This window comes from Pristiophorus japonicus, chromosome 4 (assembly GCF_044704955.1).
Source record: "Pristiophorus japonicus isolate sPriJap1 chromosome 4, sPriJap1.hap1, whole genome shotgun sequence".
NCBI lineage: Eukaryota > Metazoa > Chordata > Chondrichthyes > Pristiophoridae > Pristiophorus > Pristiophorus japonicus.
In genome coordinates, this window is record NC_091980.1 from 251,066,723 (window position 1) to 251,089,135 (window position 22,413).

Below are 22,413 nucleotides of genomic sequence, written 5' to 3' on the forward strand. Positions count from 1 at the left end.
TCCAATTTTCTTCTTATTTTTGAACTTTGTAGTGATTATTTACAATAGAGTGGCTTTCTAGATCACGTCAAGGAACATTAAGAGTAAACCACATAATGTGGGACTAGACTCACGTGTAGGTAGGACCAAGTGGCAGGCTCTGAAAAACATTACTGACCTATCTGGGTTTTTCTGCCAATCCAGAAGTTCATGATAATTTGAAGGCAAACATCAAAAAAAGATTTATTATTGAATCCAATTTCACTATTTGCCATGGTGGGATTCGAACACAGTTGGAGGCTACCATACACTGGCAGTCCGCGTTCGAGGGCAAAGCTTGGATCATCTTTGAAATTGGTTAGAACAGAAAGTTTCTTTAAAAAAAAAAATAGGCCTTCTTGAAAGTAGTCAACGACAGGATACAGAGTAATAATTTAATAAAAGAAAATGATTGAAGAAACACCTTGGTATCTTGATTTTTTTGCCTGTTTTCTCACACTGTGTACTTTCAGAGCCCAAGGGGATGGCGATGTAGAGGCCTCTGCCAATGTCACTCGTTCAACCATTACGAGGTCTACAGTTTTGAACCCTATGCGAGGAAACCTGGCCTCTGGTTCACCAACTTACCAAGGCAACTGCAGTGGAAATTCTGGGGATCGATCTGTAACTTACCACTGTATGGGCCCAAGTTTCCACATGATTTGCGCCTGATTTTTAGGAGCAACTGGTGGAGAACGGACTATCGTAGAAATCACAATTCTCCAAATTTTTTTTTCTGCAGTTCTAGTCAGGAAGACGTTCCCGACGGCGGGCGGGGGGAGGAAGACGTTCCCGACGGCGGGCGGGCCCGAACGCAGTGGGGGTGGGGGGGTGGGGAGTAAGCCGTTCCAGACGGCGGGCGGGAAGGAGACAGTGAGAAGGGATGCAGGAAGCCTCAGTGCTGATGGCAATGTGCTTTTATTAAAAAATGTTCAAAAATTAAACAGCTACAAAGAACTACAAAAATATCTGAGTGCCAATGTTTCCTTCACACTGCGCATGCGCGAACGCTTCAACGCGCACGCGCAGGGTTGCCAGCAGGAAAAAAACTAATTTAAATAGTACCCGCCCCCTCCCACTTACAAAATAGGCGCAAGTGTAGGCTCCGCCCCCCTAGGCGCCGCGCCAAACAGACAAGGAGCTGCAGGGCTCTCCAGAATCGCATGTTTTTTTTCCGCCGCCGTTTTAGGCGCGAAAAACTGGCGCCCAGCTCGGAGGGGCGCCCGTTTTTTATCGTGTGGAAACTTGGGCCCGATATCTTAGCAAGCTGGACAAATCCGCAGCCAAAAAATGAAACTAACAGTTATGATTTGAGATGAGGGAGGATTTGCAAGCGTACAGTTATACTTTTATTGCTGCAGGTGCTCTGAAATGCACCACACAATGTCACTTGGCCAGGTTCCCGAGCACAGGGAGTTACATTGTGAACTGCAGTTTATAGTCAAATATTTCTAACAACACATTTTATAAAAACATTTAAATTCAGGCACATAATTTGTGGTGCTGGAAAATATGCTTTCTTTATTAACAACTTTAAACAAAATAATGTTACAATGAACAAGATATTTCTTATGTACTTCATGCAGAAATGTTATATCTGATGGAATAAGGCCCACTCGTTGTACACTTCAACAAAGAAATCAAATAAAAGCTACAAATGCTTAGCAATAAAACCAAAACTATTTTGGGGCTTTTTGCCAGTGTACTAATTTTTATCCTTAATTAACAGGCAACTGTTTTCAATACCCACTTGCAGACAACCAAATCTTCATGCATTAGTTTACGTCAAATAGAAGACAAAACCAAGCTAGCTGCTTTCTGAAAATATGCTTGCACTTGGTATACATTGTTAGTTTAAAAAAAAATTTGTCTTTCAGTATCTGACACCCCAAATTTAAGCATTGCAGTATCATTCTTTTTTTAAATGGACATTTTTGTTCCATTAGCTACAATAATACCTTCCAAAACAGTCACTCAGACACCAACAACAAATGCTATTCATTTCCTTGTGTTTAACTGGTTCCATCCTTTCCTTCCTAACTCAGTAATATTGAGCATTGCCACATCTTTAATATGATGGTCTAAGGATTCAGCAATATCAAGGAATGCAGTTGGTACAGAACCGTTTTGTTTTCTTCCCTGGACTGGTTCAAGAGGAGTCCTGGGCCCACCTAAAGAAACAAGCAGACATATAAGCTACATATTTATTGATCCATCTTGTCTCTTATTCTCCCTGTCCACATTCTTCCTAGTCTAGCCTGATAGTACTAACAGTACAGTATTATTTCTACTCAGACTAATGGGAGGATGATCCATGTTTATGCTGCCTTGACAAAATGCAAACTGTTTTGTAAAGTGAAGCTGCCACTGACTTTCATCATCAAGTTTATTCAATCACATCTTCTCCTTTCAGAGCAACTTAACTCAAGTTTAAAGACTGCATGGAAATTAACTTCTGTAATTTCCTAAAATCTATCATCTTCCAGGCTAATTCACACACTTTCTAAATATATATATTCCAGGTAATTGCTGGTGGCCCCTTTACAGATTTTTCCAACCTGAAAGGGCAGCTGCGTCACCCCAACACCCAATGGAATCACCACAAGATAACGTAGGGGGTACTTTGCATTGAACAATTGTCTGTCCACATGGGGGATGCCCCAGAAAACATGTGATATGTGCAGAAGGGGCAAAGACCTGACATTATGGATCACCGACCCTATTGCCTCTGCCCACTACCCTGGAAATAGACACACACATGCCGCAAGGAAAATCAGTCTCAACAATTCATTGCATTCCAAAATGTATTTCACCACACAAATTTCTTGAGATATATTCACAATATGGTATTCTATTTTTACATGCGTCAATGTCTTCAAGTGGAGAGTGGAACCAGGGGGATATTTAAAGTGCAAGATGCATCCTCTCAAAAATAACAGCAGTCACTATCCTTGATATCCCATTCTTAACCCGGTTCAGAATATTTGCAACAGCTACCAAATTATATAACTTGAGTGACACATTATCAAAGGTTAGCATCCAGGCTATTTCCCATCCCTATCTTTTCAGTAAAGGAGCCTAGTGTAGTATGAATGAACTACAACACAAGAACTTCAAACTATGGAATGAAACTCCCTCGAATGGGTAAATGCTTTGCCCAATGTGGGTCTGCACCATTGTGACCAGGTGGCCTGAGCTATGCTGAAGCACAGGCTGAGAATTGGGGTAAGACAACTGGCTGGCTACCCTTTTCTGTTATTTTTGGGAGGGTAATTTTGTTGTAGTTGATCTCTTCCCACACCCCACCGGAAGGGGTTTTTCATTTCTTTTAGCACTGACTCGGACAACCCAGTCAAGATTGGCAACTATGGATCTAGAACGGAAGCAAAACGAGTATCAGTCACGGTTAAGTTTTAAATTGGAATACCTTCACAGCTTTGTTTTGGAAAATGTTAACAGCAAATGTCAGTTGTGATACAGCGACCTTTAAGGATTATGTTGCAAGCAAGAAAATGCATAACTACCTGATTCCACTGGTATGGCCTTTCAAAGTTTTGTGACTTAACAGTTTCTCTAGGTTTCTTTCCAGTAAAAATGCTGTAAACAGACCAAAATTTAGAGCTTGTCAGAATTTAACTCTCCACAATCCATTGGTACGGCACCAGTAGGTGACGCTGTAAACATAACATAAGTTTAGGCAACACCTTGCTTTCACTAAAGTGACTGCGCAAATGGCAAGTCCTCTGGAGTGCAGAACCATTCATTCACTGCAAAATTTATGGCACAGGCCCCACAGAACCAGCCCCCATAAAGAATGTTGTCTTTGGCAAGGAAGCGCAGCACCAACTTTAAACACTGACCAGCAGAAATAACTTTCAGAAACATAGAAAATAGGTGCAGGAGTAGGCCATTCGGCCCTTCGAGCCTGCACCACCATTCAATAAGATGATGGCTGATCATTCACCTCAGTACCCCTTTCCCGCTTTCTCTCCATACTCTTTGATCCGTTTAGCCGTAAGGGCCATATGTAACTCCCTCTTGAATATATCCAATGAACTGGCATCAACTACTCTCTGCGGTGGAGAATTCCACAGGTTAACAACTCAAAGCAAAACTGTACGAGGCAATCTTCCTGAATTCACTGAAGCCAAAATGATCAGTGATCAAACACTGAAGCAAATGTTTCTCCGGAAAGTAGAAAACTCAACCGGTGATGTCGCAAGAAGAAAATCGTTGCCCTCAACAAAGAATCAGGAAACATATTTCAAAAAGTCAACCAACCAAAGGATTATATACACTGCACCAGAGCTAGGTTATGAATGTGACTGAATCTGTTACCTCTTAGGGAGAGAAAGCATTCTAGTGCACCAACTCTTACTGAAAGCAGAACAGTGTGTCACACCCCTTCCCGCTAAAAGAGAAATTGCATACCGATCAACCTGCCCCCGACCTTCCCCCCAACCCAATACAGAAAGCAATTATCAATCCTCCTCCTCCACCTATTGCCTCCCTCATTTAGCCCTTCCTCTTATTCAATTCTTCTGTTCCACCTGCCTTTCACAGTCTCCTCTCCTACACCCCATCCTGCCTTCTCTCACCTCACCTAATCCAGCCCATCTCTCTCCAAATTCCATTCCGTTTTCTCCCGTTACCCCTCTCCTCACCCTCTGTTCCCTTTCTCTTCCCCCGATGATTCGCAAGTGGTGCAACTGAGTTGATGTAGAGAAAAGGTAAAATGTATGTTATTAGCTGTAAAATGCATCTTTAATCTTGGATGTTACTTCTAAACAGTGAGCATGTTGTTAAGAATTCGGTTACATGCTGTACTAGTAGACTGCTTTCAAAGTATTTCATCTGTGATACAAATTTTCAGTTTTTTGAATTTTTGGTTATAATGTACAGGAGTTAAACTTGAACTCTCTCAACAATGTGATTCAAACATTTTATCCAGTTTGCAAATGCTCAGTCCTAAAACAGGTCACCTTCTTGTCTTCACACTGCATTAGCAAGAGGCTACCTGGGTTGTACCAGCACATAAAATAACAGCATTTCCACCGCCCTTACTCCAATAGTCTCTGGCGAGCTTCATCTTGTAGTTTACGTATTTTCTCAAGGTTTCCCGAATGCAGTAGTCCATCACAAACTAACTTGTTTATAGAGCTCCGCAGCAGATTTATCTAGAGGACACGAGTTGTAGCATCACTTCTTAGCATTTTCAGAATAAAAGTTGGATAAAATTTCAGTCTATTCTTCCAAAATACAAACTTTAGAAAAACACCGAAGAAGTTTGACAAGTATATTTATCAGTAACTCTAAGAGATATGAATCTTGTTAAAGGAGTAGCTGCCTGCTTCTTTTGAAGAACAAAAAAAATATTTTAAGTAAAGTATTTAACCCAAGAATGTTTACTTTAATAACCCAACAGCTCTGCCACATATCAAGATGACTGTGCCTATCTGACTCATTCCAAACTGGTTTTTGGAGCACAGTTCACTTGTGGCTTCAGTGTAGAGTTCAGCCTTGGCAGCAAACAATCCTTATACATTTTTCATGAGGTCGGAGGACATATAGTACTTTAATTAAATAAGAAAACACTTGCTTTTTTAAAGTCACCTTTCTACAACAGGAAGAAATAGCCTTAGCGTTTGTGCGGTCATAAATTCTATTTCCTTCTCAATGCCCCTCCAGAATTTTTGAATGCCAGAAATCAATGCAAATTAGCAAATAGTTTTTTCAGCACCACAATGCACCATTATACACTACTGAACGGAATTAATGAAAAACGCACCTCAAGGCACTGTGTGCGTCGCATTACTTATATATGCATTAAAAATAAGTTCTCCCTTTTCTATGGCCAGCATTAATTTATTAAACGATACATGGAACCATTGCCAAAAGATAAAATTACAATTTACACCTCTGGATCATCTATCATCAGCATCTGTAGCTTTTCATCTAAACATAGGACTTCTCCCTTGTGTAGATATGTCCAACATACTTGAGGTTTTTTTTTTATTTAAAAAAAAGTGACTTATATATCAAATACTATGGAGTGAATTAAACACTTAATTTTTGGAATCGTAAAGTGTCACTAACAAACTCTCCAGTATCTTTGATATCTATATGGCTGTTGTTTGTATCACTAAATTACAATTATCCTCTATAGTTCCAGCAGCACAATTGAATTGCTAAATGTCTACCAAGGCCCTAAAACAAATGTATGGAAATTTCAAATATTTGCACCATCTACAGTTTAACTACACTACTGGCTATTAATATAATGTTAATTAAAATGGAGGGTGTATCCAGTCGGCAAATGTCTGGCCTCCAATTAACAAAATTTAATCAACATTCAGGTGGAGAACATCGTTCTGAGCAGATCAGAAAGTAATGCTACATTACCTCCAAAATGTCACCTACATCAAAATGCACATCAAATACAACTTCCAGATCATGCTCTTCCAACAGAGGGGCACTGGTTATTGGATTCCAACCTAAGCCACACAGAGCACCAGTGTAACATTTTCTCAGTCTGTCAGTCCTACAGACACAAAACATGACTTAAATGGTCAAAATAGGCAAGGAAAAGCAAAAAAGTTAATTTCCAAAACACTGCAGCCAAACCCCCCCCCCCCCCCCCACCCCCCAATTATAACCACTATGCTACTCTCACATACTTCATTGTGGCTGCTGAAGAGCACAACAGTAATCTTAAGAGTATAACTTTAATACTTATAATGCCAAAAAAAGTACATCTTCACTTAGCCAGTCATCAAAACCACTGATTGTGGCATCAGAGAAGTGGCCCAGTTCACTATTCTGGTTGAAGGAAGAATGGATGATGTCAGGTGACTGAAAAGAAACTCGAGAGAAATAGTGAGGTTTAATATTGTTATTCTCTTGCGCATTTTCACATGTACCTCAGTTCCATGACTGGAGCAAATATCATACAGATGAGAGCTGGAAGTCCATGGATATTTGGCATCAAAGTAGTTTCCCTCACAATTATAGTTGAACCTGCAAAATCAGATATTGATAAAATAGGCAAATTTGTTAAATGTTAGCATTCTGAAATATATTGGTGTTTTTTTTATTTCATTGCCATTACTACAAATACGTAAATACACCATTTTTCTTCATAAAACATTACAGAAAATGACAGCTATAAAAATACAAACAAAAATGGCTTGAGAAGGTGGTGGTACAGTACACCATTTTTCAGGCTCCAGTTCCAATTTAGCTGACTGAAACAATTCAATTCTTTCCTTGGATTGCTGTAAAAAGTTAGACAGAAATCAGCATCAGCACAGATTTTTGGCCAACTTGTCCATTTGGACAATGTGGGAAGGGGGAATATTACCCTGGTAATGGTAAGAGGTGTGGTGGGTGCAATTTTCACCTCAAACTTAACTTGGTGCAAAAACTGGGTCCAAAGAAGTGACATCAATAATCGGACAACAATGGTCAATAACAAAGGCAGCCCCTTAGTTTAATAGCATGGTGGGAGGAACATCCGCTTTATTTTAGTCACACTTTGGTTTGTCTTCAATCTTTGTTGTCCCTTAGATGGGAGGGTGTGGCTTGCAAGGTGCTGAGGGCTGCCGAGGGCACAGTCCACATTTTCCATGGTGAGTGCGGAGTTGGGTGACGAAGGGAGCCATGGATCATTGCTGGCTGCATTTTCAAGTGGTCTTTAAAGGATTCAGCCAGTGCTGCAGACCAACAGGCGGTGGGTGGGAGGAGGATACCTTGTGCAGTCAATCAGCCAAGGCTGCAGGCTGACTCAAAAATGATGAAATACGAAGTAAGGCTATGTGGACAGGGAGTGCATGTCATATGCAAAACATTAAAGAGTATCATGAAGTCTGAGTCATGCTACATATTAAAATCCTTGAGTTGGTAATGTTATCTTGCCCCCCCAACTGCATTGAAATCAATCAATAGGTAATGCTGCCATAGCATTGCCTGTTATCTTGCTTGATCCAGAGGTAGCATGCCTGACACGAGACTCCCAAAACAAGCGCTCCACTCGGAGCTTCAACACGGCAAGCGAGCCCCAGGTGGGCAGGGGGAAACGCTTCAAGTACACCCTCAAAGCCTCCTTGAAAAAGTGCAACATCCCCACCAACATCTGGGAATTCCTGGCCCAAGGCCGCTCAAAGTGGAGAAAAAGCACCCGGGAAGATGCTGAATACCGAATCTCTTCGCCAAGAGCAAGCTGAAGCCAAGTGCAGACAGCAGAAGGTGCGCGCGGCAACCTAAGCACCCCATCCATCCGTTCCTTCAACCACCGTCTGCCCCACCTGTGACAGAGACTGCAGGTCCTGCATTGGACTCTTCAGTCACCTGAGAACTAATTTTTTAAGTATGGAAGCAAGTCATCCTCGACTCCGAGGGACTGCTTAAGAGAGACTGCCTAAGGATATTTGCCTGTTATCTTACTTGATCCAGAGGTAGCACGGTAACATCCTAGCTTGATTTGTCAAACTTTCCTCCTTGACACCTGTAGCGTCTCTACACCTTGTTACAAACTCACACGAGACATGGCTATATCAGATACGGTCACTCTGTGACCTTCACTTTATTTCCAGGACTGAAGAGTGCTGATCCTGGGTGGGACCTCCCCTTTTATACCTGGAAGCCCAGGTGAGGAGTTCACTCCCTGTGGTCAGGTTGTGCATTACAAGGGTACAGATACAGTATGCATGAGTTACAGTTACATACTTATAGTCATTGCAAGATGGTGAAATACATGACAACATCTGTCTCAATCTTCACCCATTCCTGGTCTCTCCTTCAACCATTGCTGCTACCTGCCCTGCTCTTTACTTGTTCCCTGGCCTCAGGGAAATGGCAGAGACTTTGAACAAATATTTTGTATCAGTCACATTCACTGGATGCAGGCCATTAGATTCAGGCAGACAGAAAGCAGGAAACTATAGACCAGTTAGCCTAACATCTAACGTTGGGAAAATATTCCATTATTAAGGAAGCAGTAGCAGGACATTTGGAAAAGCATAATACAGTCAAGCAGAGTCAGCATGGTTTTATGAAAGGGAAATCATGTTTGACAAATTTGCTGGAGTTTTTTGAGGATGTAACGAGCAGGGTGGATAAGGGGGAACCAGTGGATGTGGTGTATTTGGATTTCCAGAAGGCATTTGATAAGGTGCCACATAAAAGGTTCTGGCACAAGTTAAGAGCTCACGGGGTTGGGGGTAATATATTAGCAGAGAGGACTAACAGAAAACAGAGTCGGGATAAATGGGTCATTTTCCGGTTGGCAAATGGTAACTAGTGGGGTGCCACAGGGATCGGTGCTGGGCCCTCAACTATTTACAATCTATATTAATAACTAGGATGAAGGAACAGAGTATAATGTAGCCAAGTTTGCTGATGATACAAAGATGGGTGGGAAAGCAAGTTGTGAGGAGGACACAAAGAATCCACAAAGGGACATAGACAGGCCAAGTGAGTGGGCAAACATTTGGCAGATGGCATATAATTTGGGAAAGTGTGAGGTTATCCACTTTGGCAGGAAAAATAAAAAAGCAAATTATTATTTAAATGGAGAAAAATTACAAAATGCTGGAGTACAGAGGGACCTGGGGGTCCTTGTGCATGAAACACAAAGAGTTAGTATGCTGGTACAGCAAATAATCAGGAAGGCAAATGGAATGTTGGCCTTTATTGCAAGGGGATGGAGTATAAAAGCAGAGAAGTCCTGCTACAACTGTACAGGGTTTTGGTGCGGCTACACCTAGACTACTGCATACCATTTTGGTCTCCTTATTTAAGGAGGGATATACTTGCATTGGAGATAGTTCAGAGAAGGTTCGCTAGGTTGATTCCTGAGATGAAGGGGTTGACTTATGAAGGTAGGTTGAGCAGGTTGGGCCTATACTCATTGGAGTTTAGAAGAATGAGAGGTGATCTTATTGAAACATGCAGAGAGGATGTTACCATTCGTGGGGGAATCTAGAACTAGGGGACATAGTTTAAGAATAAGTGGTCGCCCATTTAGAACGGAGATGGAGAAATTTCTTCTCTGAGGGTCGTAAGTCTGTGGAATTCTCTAGCCCAGAGAGGTGTGGAGGCTGGGTCATTGAATATATTTAAGGTGTAGACAGATTTTTGAACGATAAGGGATTGAAGGGTTATGGGGAGCAGGCAGGAAAGTAGAGCTGAGCCCAAGATCAGATCAGCCAGGATCTTAATAAATGGTGGAGCAGGATCAAGGGGCCAAATGGCCTACTCCTGTTCCTATTTCTTACGTTTTCTCCTCCACCCAACTAACCATGAGCAGCATCAAATAGGTTAAAACTCATCAATTCTACTTAACCGCATTTAAGTGATTATAAATGATGCAAAACACATGAAATGAATGCATTGCCAATGGCAATTCAAAAGAACACAGCGTTTTACAAGTCAAATCATTACATTATTGGACGAAGGGGACAATCTGCCTGTGGTAGCTCATTAAGTATTTAAAAATGGATAGCTAAGAAGTACTTCCTCATGTGGGCTTTTATCTCAGATTTGAATTCCATTCATGCTTGTAGATTATAAGCAGTATTTCAACTTGCACAAATCTGAGTAAATCTAAAAATATTTGATTAATATATAACAAGGCTTAGCTGTGATATCTGGTATAAACTTTAATATAGTGGTATACTATTGGCAGCTGTACTATTGGCAGCGAGTTGCAAAATTCATGGGAGAACCAACCACCCCACCCCCCCCCCCCCCCCCCCGCCCCGCCCCCAGTGTGAGTTTTAACCAAGTTTGGGATTTTTTTTTTTTTTTAAAAGGTGAATATTGGATCTGCAAGAAAAGGTGTGGGGTCAATCTCTAAAAGGCCAGTTTGGACATTGGAGCTAGTCAAATTGTCTGGGAACTGTTTACCCCCGAAACCTGCCCCGAGAAAACATTAGCATTTAAACAATCGACCATGGAAGAAACATTATCCACCCCGCCCAGAGGAACCAAATGTCATGTACATATTCCAACACTTTTTCAACAGGCATCGAAATATCTGGCTCAGGCCAGACTTCCGGAAGCAAAACACAGTGCTATCACAATGGACAAGAGCTCATCAACTCAAAAGTCTATCAATGCTAGATTAAAACTTAATCAAGTTTCAGTTAGCTGGGCTGCAAAACCTAAACAAAGAACCAAGGTCAATTTGGGGACAGACAAGGAAGTCTCAAAGTATAATTAAGGCCTGTTTTTACAGCCAGGACTGCACTTGGCTTCTACACCAGCTTCGTATGCTTCAGACCTGGCAGACTTCAAGACCAGCACACCAGCTTCGTTAACCTGGTTCTTCAGAACATCAACCAAGGCAGCATTGCAAACGATCAGGACACCAAGCACGTCGCAGCAGCAAGAGGCTCACGAAGCAACCACCAAGATATTACCAGTAACTAAATTGGTAATATTGAGCCACCGCAACCAACGATTTCCAAACCGAAGTCAACTCGACGAAAACCCGAAGATTCGCAAGCTGTTTCCACTCTACAAGTTATCCCCGAGCTCCCAACGGGTACAACATTACCTAAAAGAACTTTAAAACCTACTGCTGAAGGAAGAAAGTGGATACTTACCCCATAAATCCAATACGCACCGTACCGCATCAGCGGACACCACCCAACTGAGGAACACTCAGCAAGAAGTCCTCTCCTACATTCGGGGTATGGCTAGCAGAATCGACAAAATCCAATGCACCCCGAAACCATGACCCATTACCGACTGTCAAGGAAGGATTGGTGAGCATAGTCCCTGAAGCCCCAGAGCCTAACCTAGTTAGATAGGGGGAATTGGGAGGTGGGAGGTGTTGTACTGCTGTGTTTGAGTAAAGGATTCCCCATTAGAGTGATAAGTTTTCTCTCATCTAAAGTGATAAGTTTTCTCAAATTAATAAAAGGTGTATTCATTCTTCTTGAATAAAAACCATACATTTCTTTGTACAAAACAGTTGTCTGCTGTACTTTATCACACCCTGATTAATAAATCCAGGCTTGAGAACCATGGAGTGGGAGCGACTCGCAACCGCTCTGGGTCAGGGAAGGCAAGCTGACCCCATTGACACCACCCCTTACAGTACCTTCAGCTGCCGAGGCCCTAATTTCTGGAATTCTCTCCCTAAGCCTCTGTGCCTCTCTCTCCTCCTTTAAGATACTCCTTAAAATCTATCTTTTAACCAAACTTTTGCTCACCTATCCCAATATCTCCTTAGGTGGCTTGGCATCAAATTTTGTTTGATAATGCTCCTGTGAAGCACATTAGGACATTTTACTACGGTAAAAGATGCTTATACAAAAGTGCAAGTTGTTGTTGGAGTAGAGTTTTAGGTAATACTGCTATAACCAGCAGGGATCCCAAGAAGAACTGCCTTTGTGAAATTAACAATGTTAATGATAAAGTGGATAATGAAAGATCAAAAATGTGTTTTTTTAATTGAAAGTAAAGGATTCTATCCAAAAGGTTGGTAGCTAATAAATTTACTTCCGTTTGAAATTAATACAAGTCTTACCACCAGAGGGCCCACTGTCACAGGAACTTGCTGACATTCTAGCCAAAATATTGCTAACAGCACAAATGTACAGATGCTTAATGCCATAGCAGAGAATAGCGCTAAATACTAATTTTACTCAGCAATGAAAATGTGTGCTAACAGATGAACATTTAAGTAAGTTTCTGCAGAGCCTTAGCTATCAGGTGATAAAAAGGGCAATCAATAGTTTTTTTTTTTAAAAAGGACTAATTTCACTTAGAATATCTTAGGAGAGATAAAAGAACCATGCCAAGGCAACTCTTTTGCTCCCTCTGGTGGCTGGCTTCAAAGCAGCACTGGCAGAGGTCTTCGAACATAATAAATAGGAGGAGTAGACCATTTGACCCCTCGAGCTTGTTCTGCCATTCAACAAGATCATGGCTTATCTGATTATGGATTCAGCTCCACTTCCCTGTCTGCTCCACCTTAAATATATTGAATGACCCAGCCTCCACAGCTCTCTGGGGCAGAGAATTCCAAAGATTTACAACCCTCAGAAGAAATTTCTCCTCATCTCAGTTTTAAATGTGCAGCCCCTTATTCTAAGACTATGTCCCCTAGTTTTAGTTTCCCCTATGTGGAAATATCCTCTCTGCATCCACCTTGTCGAGCCCCCTCGTTATCTTATATGTTTCAATAAGATCACCTCTCATACTTCTGAAGTCCAATGAGTATAGGCCCAACCTACCCTCATAAGTCAACTCCCTCATCTCCGGAATCAACCTAGTGAATCATTCCATTTGCCTTCCTGATAACTTGTTGTACCCGCATACTAACTTTTTGTGTTTCATGCACAAGGACCCCCAGGTCTCTCTGTACTGCAGCTCTTTGTAAATGCAAATCTGTCTTTCTTTAGTAAATTGTACAGTGCCTTTCATGACCACCGGATTATCCCAAGGCGCTTTACAGCCAATGAACTACTTTGAAATGTAGCCAAATGCGGCAGCCAATTTGCGCCCAGCAACCCCCCACAAACAGCAATGTGAATGACTAGATAATTTATTTTTATGATGTTGATTGAGGGATATATATTAGCCAGGGCACCAGGTATAACGACCTTGCTCTTCTTCAAAATAGTGCCATGGGATCTTTTACATCCACCCGAGAGAGCAGACAGGGCCTTGGTTTAACATCTCATCCGAAAGACAGCACCTCTGACAGTGCAGCACTCCCTTAGTGTAGTGTCAGCCTAGATTTTTGTGTTCAAGTCCCTGGAGTGGGACTTGAACACATAACCTTCTGACCAAGAAGCGAGAGTGCTATCCACTGAGCCACAGCTGACACTAAATAGGTTGCTATAAATGGGCAAGTTAGAAAAATATCCTGAAGATTGACTGTTAACCTCACCAAACCAATAAAAATGGTAATACAAAAGCAAAATACTGCCGATGCTGGAAATCTGAAATAAAAACAGAAAATGCTGGAAATACTCAGGTCAGGCCGCATCTGTGGAGAAAGAAACAGAGTTAACGTTTCAGGTTGATCACCTTTCCTCAGAACTGGTTATGGTAATACACTGGTGTAACTTTTAGTACTGGCCACATCAGCAGTGAACCAAGTACGGCATGAGCACAAAGTTAACGTGCTACCTTAATATGCATTGCATCCTGCTCTATTATGAATGCAGTGGCAGCAACCTGCAATTTTCTCTCATATGCCACAAACATTATCGAACGACATCAAGAGTGTAATAAAATTCCAATCTACATTTTTAAAAGTTCCATTAATATTTGGTTAATGTAAGAAAAAACATAGCCGCTAATTGGCATTCTACGATAATTAGAGTTGACAGCTCTGATACGGAGCTAGCAGCAGCACAGGTATGATGGCCTGAATGGTCTCCTTGCATGCTGAAATTTATATGTTCTTATACACTGTCAGTTTGATTTACATCATTTGTAATTTGGGCCATTTAGCTATTTTTTAAACATCCTCAATATGGAGGAGGGGGGTTCCATTTGCAGGAAGTAATTTTCCAATCTATTTATTATAGAGAGTTACTTAATATATGGGCCAGGACAATAAAATGCATTTAGTTTGGATTACATTCAAAACCATTAAATGATTCCTTGTCTGAAGTACCTGATGTATTTACTGACACGGATGCACCAACCAACACCCTCTGGTGAATATCTTCAGGAGCATTATTCAGAGCTACTGAATTTATACTTTCCTTCTCAATCCAAACGTTCCTGGAGCAAAATTAAAAATGAAACCGTGTTTGGAAGAATTAAGTTAGTTGTATAAAAAAATGCATTCTCTCCCTAAAAAGTGCATACAAGCATACCCAAACTCCAGAGTCAAGTTCTCAAGCAACACTGGGAATGCACTTCATTTAAAAGCTTTCATTTAAAACAGGCACTGCTCAAAGACCCCATTATCAATTTCAGACAGGGGAATGTTATCATTAGCTGTTATCAAAAAAGAGAAAAAGAGATAAAGAAAAATACTTGCATCTTATATACCGTCTTCACAACCTCAGGACATCAAAAAAGCACTTTATAGTCAATCAAATACCTTGAAGTGCAGTCACTGTTGTAATGTAGGATGCGCGGCAGCCAATTTGCGCACAGCAAGGTCCCTCCCACAAATAGCAATGTGATAATGACCAGATAATCTGTTTTGGTGATACAGGTAAAACATCCCGAATCCGGCAAACTTGGGGCTGGGGCCGAGGCCGTGCCGGTTTTTGTATTTTTATGGATTTTGGATCAGACATTAAAACAGTGCAGATCGGGTCGGGGGGGGGAAGCACGCGAGTCAGGTCGGGTCACACATGGGTCGGGGTCGAGGGTCATTTGGCAAGGCTCGGACCGATCGCACATCAGATGACTCCATCTGCAATACGCTTTTCTAAAAAAAAATGTCCGGTTTTTGGAATTCCGGATTCGGGACATTGTACCTGTATTGGTTAAGGGATAAACAAATATTGGCCAGGATACCGAGGAGAACCCCCCTGCTCTTCAATATAGTGCATGGGATTTTTACATCAATTTGAGTCAGCACACGGTGCATCAGTTTAATGTCTCATCCAAAAGCTGGCACCTCCAACAGTGCAGCACTCCCTCAGTATTGAACTGGAGTGTCAGCCAAGATTTTGTGCTCAGGTCTCTGGAGTGGGACTTGAAACCACAATCTTCTGACTCGGAGGAGAATGCTACCCACTGAGCCGCGGCTGACATTCATCAGGACATCTCCCAGCAGTTCAGCAAAATGTCAACCATGGCAAAATTCATGATTTGAGAAAATTTCTTTGCCATCTCCTTCCATGATCTGATGTGGAAGATCACACTGACCCACTCTGCTGTCTCCACACAGGCATTTCCAGCTGGGGCCCTCATCAGAAATTGGTCCTCAAAAATAGGGAGAGCAACCCTTCTTTACAGCAGCTCCTGGAGTAGCACTTCCAGAGTGGTCTCCTCCTCAAAAAAAGCACTCCCGCTTCACCCCTTTTTGCAGCTTTACACAAGTGCTTTAAGGAAAAATATTGGAAAATATACTTAAGCTTTACTTACAAGCAACAGCCGCTGACACCCCAAGTATTCTGCCCTACAACCCGAAGTGTGCTCTTTTCTCATCAGCCATTCTGCACAAGGAGCATATGGAAATGTCTGAGCCTGAACCACAGTGTGCAACCTTGGTGCCATATTTGATATCGAGATGAGCTTCCAACCACATACCTGTGCCATCACTAAGACCGCCTATTTCCACCTCCGGAGCATTGCCCAACTCCGTCCCTGCCTCAGCTCTCATCTGCTGCTGAAACCCTCATCCATGCCTTTGTTGCCTCTAGATTGGACTCTTCCAACACACTCCTGGCACGCCTCCCATTTTCTACCCTAAACTTGGTCATCCAAAACTCTGCTGTCAGTGTCCTAACTTGCATCAAGTCCCGTTCACCCATCACCCCAGTGCTCGGTGACCTGCATTGGTTAAGCAATGCCTTGATATTAAAATTCTCATCCTTGTTTTTAAATCCCTCCATGGCCTCGCCCCTCCCTATCTCAAATCTCCTTCAGCCCCACAACCCTACGAGATATCTGTGCTCCTCTAATTCTGGCCTCTGGAGCATCCCTGATGTCAATCGCTCTACCACTGATGGCCGTGCCTCCAGTTACCAAGGCCCGAAGCTCTGGAATTCCCTTCCTAAACCTCTCCGCCTCTCTATACTTCTTCGAAACACTTCTTAAAACCTATCCCTTTGACCAAACTTTTCGTCATCTGCTCTAAAATCACCTTATGTGGCTCAGTCAAATTTTGTTTTATAACACTCCTGTGAAGCACCTTGGGACGTTTTACTATGTTAAAGGCACTATATAAAATACAAGTTGTTTTGTTATTAAAATAAATTCACCTCATAAAATCGCACACTACTTGTGCACATTGAATAGTGGTCTTTCTAATGCAGTGATGGGACTGCATAGTCAATGCCAATGTCTTTGAGGTTAATTTGCACAGAGCATAAAGTGAAATTCTTCAGTATGTAAATAGCTTATTAAAATATCTACTTTAAAAATTATATTCCCTGAATGCAAAACATTAACATTTCAGTTATATAGCAGTACATTTTATACACTGGAATTATTATTTTTTCCATACCTGAACCTAGACATTGTAGTCATGCTATAAAACTTGGTCTCATATGGGTTAAAGGGACCATGCAAATGGACCTGGGGGACATTAAAAGACAATCCAGTTATTAACTAGAACTTTCTATAATTTAAATAACTGCTTCCAATAAAGTGGCAATTATTTTACCTTAGAATTTGGAAAACCCAGCTTCGACGAGGTGAAATTTTTAACTAATGTTTGAATCATCTTCCAGTCTTCTTCCTTCTGGGACCATATGGTTTGCTGATTTAAGTCCAACTTTTTCTGGAGAGGAAACTGTAACATGGTCTTCAGGTGCTCATGGCTTATCTAGTTGTAAAATACATTGATGTTAAAATGCAGGGAAAGAGTTACATTATTCCACTCAGTGGAGGTCTGCTGCACTTACACAGCAGGCATTTTTCACCTTAAACGATCTGTTCGTTTATATGCTGATCTGTACAAACCAGGAATATCCCACGCTTGATTCTGTGCTAAGTTAGCTGATCTCAGCCAAGAGGACGGACGGTTGGGCCACTACAACTAGCCTCAGCGCCCTTATATTAATGAAGGGAAAAGCAACTCCAGCTGGAAGTATTTGCGTGTAAACAAAATGGGGCTTGGCTGTTGGGGTGGTGCCCTGCCTGCCTGCTCCTTGCACACCTGTCCAGCACATAAAACTCTTGGGCAAGCTATCAGAGGCATCAGTGCCTTTACAAGAGAAAACTGGCAGCAAAGGAAATGTGCACAGCCAAGAGGAAATTATTCAGTTAGTCAATTTTTTAACTAACTGATGAAAATCATTGCATAGTTTGAGAGTTCAAAGGAACACAAAGCAACTCTAAGCAGAATAATGAAGGGCAAAATGTATTTGTACTACCAGGAGCTCTCCTGTGGCACTGCTTAGAAATTGGGCAATATACCATTTATCATGTAACATAATGGATTACTTTTATAAGGTGGAGCTTTGCCCATTTAACGGCAGAAAATCTAATTGTTGTTAAAATAGTGGATCTGCTGTTTCATTGTTTAAGTAAATTTGAATGATACGTTATTTTATAAAAGGAATCGATCTAATGTGGTGTTGGTGATGGTAAGTGAAGGGTGGTAAAAATGAGTGATTGCGGGTAGTTGGGCACACTGGGAGAGAGCGAGCAGAGAGAGAGAGAGCCGAGAGAGAGAGAGAGAGAGACAGAGACAGAGAGAGAGAGGAGAGAGAGAGGGCGGGCCGAAAGAGAGAGAGAGAGAGAGAAAGAGAGAGAGAGAGGGGGAGAGAGAGAGAGAGAGAGAGAGAGAGAGAGAGAGAGAGAGAGAGAGAGAGAGAGAGAGAGAGGGCGGGCCGAGAGAGAGAGAGAGAGAGAGCGCGAGAGAGAGCGAGAGAGAGAGAGAGAGAGAGAGAGAGAGAGAGGGAGGGAGGGAGGGAGGGAGGGAGAGAGAGAGAGAGGGAGAGGGCGGGCCGAGAGAGAGAGAGAGCGCGAGAGGGCGGGCCGAGAGAGCGAGAGAGAGCGCCGAGAGAGAGAGAGAGAGCGAGAGGGCGGGCCGAGAGAGAGAGAGCGAGAGCGAGAGCGAGAGCGAGAGCGAGAGCGAGAGCGAGAGCGAGAGCGAGAGCGAGGGAGAGGGAGAGGGCGGGCCGAGAGAGAGAGAGAGCGCGAGAGGGCGGGCCGAGAGAGAGAGAGCGAGAGGGCGGGCCGAGAGAGAGAGAGCGAGAGGGCGGGCCGAGAGAGAGAGAGCGAGAGCGAGAGGGCGGGCCGAGAGAGAGAGAGAGAGAGCGAGAGGGCGGGCCGAGAGAGAGAGAGAGAGAGCGAGAGGGCGGGCCGAGAGAGAGAGAGAGAGAGCGAGAGGGCGGGCCGAGAGAGAGAGAGAGAGAGCGAGAGGGCGGGCCGAGAGAGAGAGAGAGAGAGAGCGAGAGGGCGGGCCGAGAGAGAGAGAGAGAGAGAGCGAGAGGGCGGGCCGAGAGAGAGAGAGAGAGAGAGAGCGAGAGGGCGGGCCGAGAGAGAGAGAGAGAGAGAGAGCGAGAGGGCGGGCCGAGAGAGAGAGAGAGAGAGAGAGAGAGCCAGAGAGCGAGAGGGCGGGCCGAGAGAGAGAGAGAGAGAGAGAGAGAGAGAGAGAGAGCCAGAGAGAGAGAGAGAGAGCGGGCCGAGAGAGAGAGAGAGAGAGAGAGCGAGAGGGCCGAGAGAAAGAGGGCGGGCCGAGAGAGAGAGAGAGAGAGAGAGAGCGCGCGAGAGGGCGGGCCGAGAGAGAGAGAGAGAGAGAGAGAGCGAGCGACCGAGAGAGAGAGCGAGCGAGCGACCGAGAGAGAGAGCGAGCGAGCGACCGAGAGAGAGAGCGAGCGAGCGACAGAGAGAGAGAGCGACAGAGAGAGAGAGCGAGCGAGCGACAGAGAGAGAGAGAGAGAGAGAGAGCGAGCGACCGAGAAAGAGAGAGAGAGAGAGCGAGCGACCGAGAGAGAGAGAGAGAGAGAGAGAGCGAGCGAGCGACCGAGAGAGAGCCCGAGAGACTTACATTTATATAGCGCCTTTCACAACCACCGGAAGTCTCAAAGCGCTTTAGAGCCAATGAAGTACTTATAAAAAAATTGGAGCAGGAGTAGGCTATTTGCCCCCTCGAGCCTGCTCCACCATCCAATAAAATCATGGCTGATCTGATCATGTGCTCAGCTGCACTTCCCTGCCCACTCCCCATAACCCTTTACTCCCTTATCGCTCAAAGATCTATCGCCGCCTTGAACATATTCAATGACCCAGCCTTCACAGCTCTCTAGGGCAGAGAATTCCAGATTTACAACCCTCAGAGAAGAAATTCCTTCTCATCTTAGTTTTGAATGGGCGACCCCTTATTCTGAAACTATGCTCCCTAGTTCTAAGTTCCCCGATTAGTGGAAACATCCTCTCTGCATGTAGCTTGTCAAGCCCCCTCATAATCTTATATGTTTCAAGAAGATCACCTCTCATTCTTCTGAACTTTAACAAGTATAGGCCCAACCTGCTTAACCTTTCTTCATGTCAACTCTCTCATCTCAGGAATCAACCTAGTGAACCTTCTCTGAATTGCCTCCAATGCAAGAATATCCCTCCTTAAATAAGGAGACCAAAACTGTACGCAGTACTCGAGGTGTGGCCTCACCAATACCCTGTACAGTTGTAGTAGGACATCTCTGCTTTTATACTCCATACTCCTTGCAATAAAGGCCAACATTCCATTTGCCTTCCTGATTACTTGCTGTACCAACACACTAACTTTTTGTGTTTCATGCACAAGGACCCCCAGGTCCCTCTGTACTGCAACATTTTGTCATTTTTCTCCATTTAAATAATAATTTTCTTTTTTATTTTTTCTGCCAATGTGGATAACCTCACACTTTCCCACATTATACTGCATCTGCCAAATTTTTGCCCACTCTCTTAGCCTGCCTGTTTTGAAATGTAGTCACTGCTGTAAAGCAGGAATGTTGTATTCCCTTGAGTATAAGAGATCGAGGGTGATCTGATCGAGGTGTTTAAAATGTTAAAAGGATTTGATAGGGTAGATACGAAAAAACGAATTTCTCGGATGAGGGAATCAAGAGCAAGGGACACAATCTTAAAATCAGAGCTGGGTCATTCAGGAGTAAAATTAAGAAGCACTTTTTCAGACAACATACCGCATGGTATGTTGCCTATCTGCTGCCAGGGTAACATCTTGAACTGGCTTGAAAGGATACTGGAGAGGGAGGGGGAGGATCCAGTTGTTATGGTCCATCTTAGGACCAATAACATAGGGGAGAATGGGCAATAGGTCCTGTTTGGGCAGTACCAGGAACTAGGAGCTAAATAAAAGAACAGGACCTCAAGGGATATAATCTCTGGATTATTACCTGAGCCATGTGTAAATTGGTGTAGGGATAAGCTGATTAGGGAAGCGAACACGTGGCTAAAGAAGTGGCGTGCAAAAGAGGGGTTCCATTTCATGGGACACTGGCACCAGTATTGGGACAGGAAGGATTTGTACCATTGGGATGGGTTCCACCTGAACCAGTCTGGAGCCAGGGTTCTAGCAGAAAGAATAAATATGGCGGTCACATGGACTTTAAACTAGTCAATGGGGGGGAGGGGGGGTGCCAGGTGGAACTTGTAGTACAAATAGTAGTTCAGAAACAAATGAAAGGGAAAAAAGTAGAGTAACAATCAGAAATTGTGCTCTAGTCACTATATGTAGAAGGAAAACTAAAAGATGTAAAGTGATTAAACCAGGAGAGAGAAATAAGAAACAAGTGATTAAAAACATTGGAGCCGAAGGACAGGCTAGTGTGTGTGGCCTAAATAGAGTTCTTTATACAAATGCACGGAGTAGAAGGAATAAATTGAATGAACTGCAGCCGCAAATTCAAATTGGAGGGTATGACATGGCAGCCATTACTGAGACATGACTGCAAGACGGTCAGGACTGGGAACTAAATATAACGGGTTATAAGATCTAGAGGAAAGATAGGAAAAATAGCAGAGTGGGAGGAGTAGCCTCAGTGATTTAGGATGAAATCACTTCAAAGATGAGAAGATATAGAGATAAGCAGGCAGTGAAGACTTTATGGGTAGAATTAAGAAATAGGAAAGGATTTAAGACTGTAGTGGGAGTTGTGTATAGGCCCCCTGGTAGCAGCTGTGAAGTGCTAGATTGTATAAATATAGAGATTAGACAAGCATGTAGCAAAGACAGAGTGGTTTTAATGGGGGATTTTAACTTTCATATAGATTGTGATAGACTAGCACCTGTCAGAAAGGTAATGAATTTCTTGTGTGTGTCCAGGATAATTTTTGACAACAATATGTCCTTGAGGCAACAAGGGGGCATACCATATTACATTTAGTAATGAGTAATTTCCTACATTACAACAGTGGCAACACTCTTCAAAATTACTTCATTGGCTGTAAAGCGCTCTGGGATATCCAGTGTTCATGAAAGGCAAGTCTTTCTTTATTTCTAATGAGCCAGATTTAGTTAACAGCCTAACTATGTGTGAACATTTATCCAATAGCGATCATAACATGATTAAGTTCAATGTAGCGTTTGAAAGGGAAAAACGCGAAACAGCTAAGATTCTTGATTTGGGTAAGGCTGACTTCAAAGGGATAAGACAGAGACTGACCACAGTTAAGTGGGCAAATCTGTTAATGCATAAAATGACAGAAGATCAGTGGAAGATGTGCAAAAAAGAATTTAAGGTGATACAGAACCAGTTTATACCCCTGAGGGGCAAGAGCTCTACTTGTCCA

At 42.9% G+C, this 22,413-nt stretch overlaps 1 protein-coding gene across 10 annotated transcripts in view; it reads right to left on the reverse strand.

Annotated features, from left to right (window-relative positions):
* Nucleotides 1-1,512: 1,512 nt before the first annotated feature.
* tdrd9 (tudor domain containing 9) overlaps nt 1,513-22,413 on the reverse strand; it is a 173,002-nt gene continuing 152,101 nt past the window's right edge. For 4 of the 10 annotated variants that reach the window (XM_070879282.1, XM_070879279.1, XM_070879277.1 and 1 more), the window contains 8 exons: nt 17,333-17,494; nt 17,174-17,244; nt 14,657-14,766; nt 6,939-7,035; nt 6,421-6,559; nt 5,083-5,195; nt 3,543-3,615; nt 1,513-2,189 (listed from right to left, as the gene is read on the reverse strand). In XM_070879282.1, coding sequence (XP_070735383.1) covers nt 2,100-2,189; nt 3,543-3,615; nt 5,083-5,195; nt 6,421-6,559; nt 6,939-7,035; nt 14,657-14,766; nt 17,174-17,244; nt 17,333-17,494 — 855 coding nt within the window. In that variant the 3' untranslated portion in view covers nt 1,513-2,099. The other 6 variants (XM_070879278.1, XM_070879281.1, XM_070879283.1 and 3 more) reach the window with 6 other exon arrangements.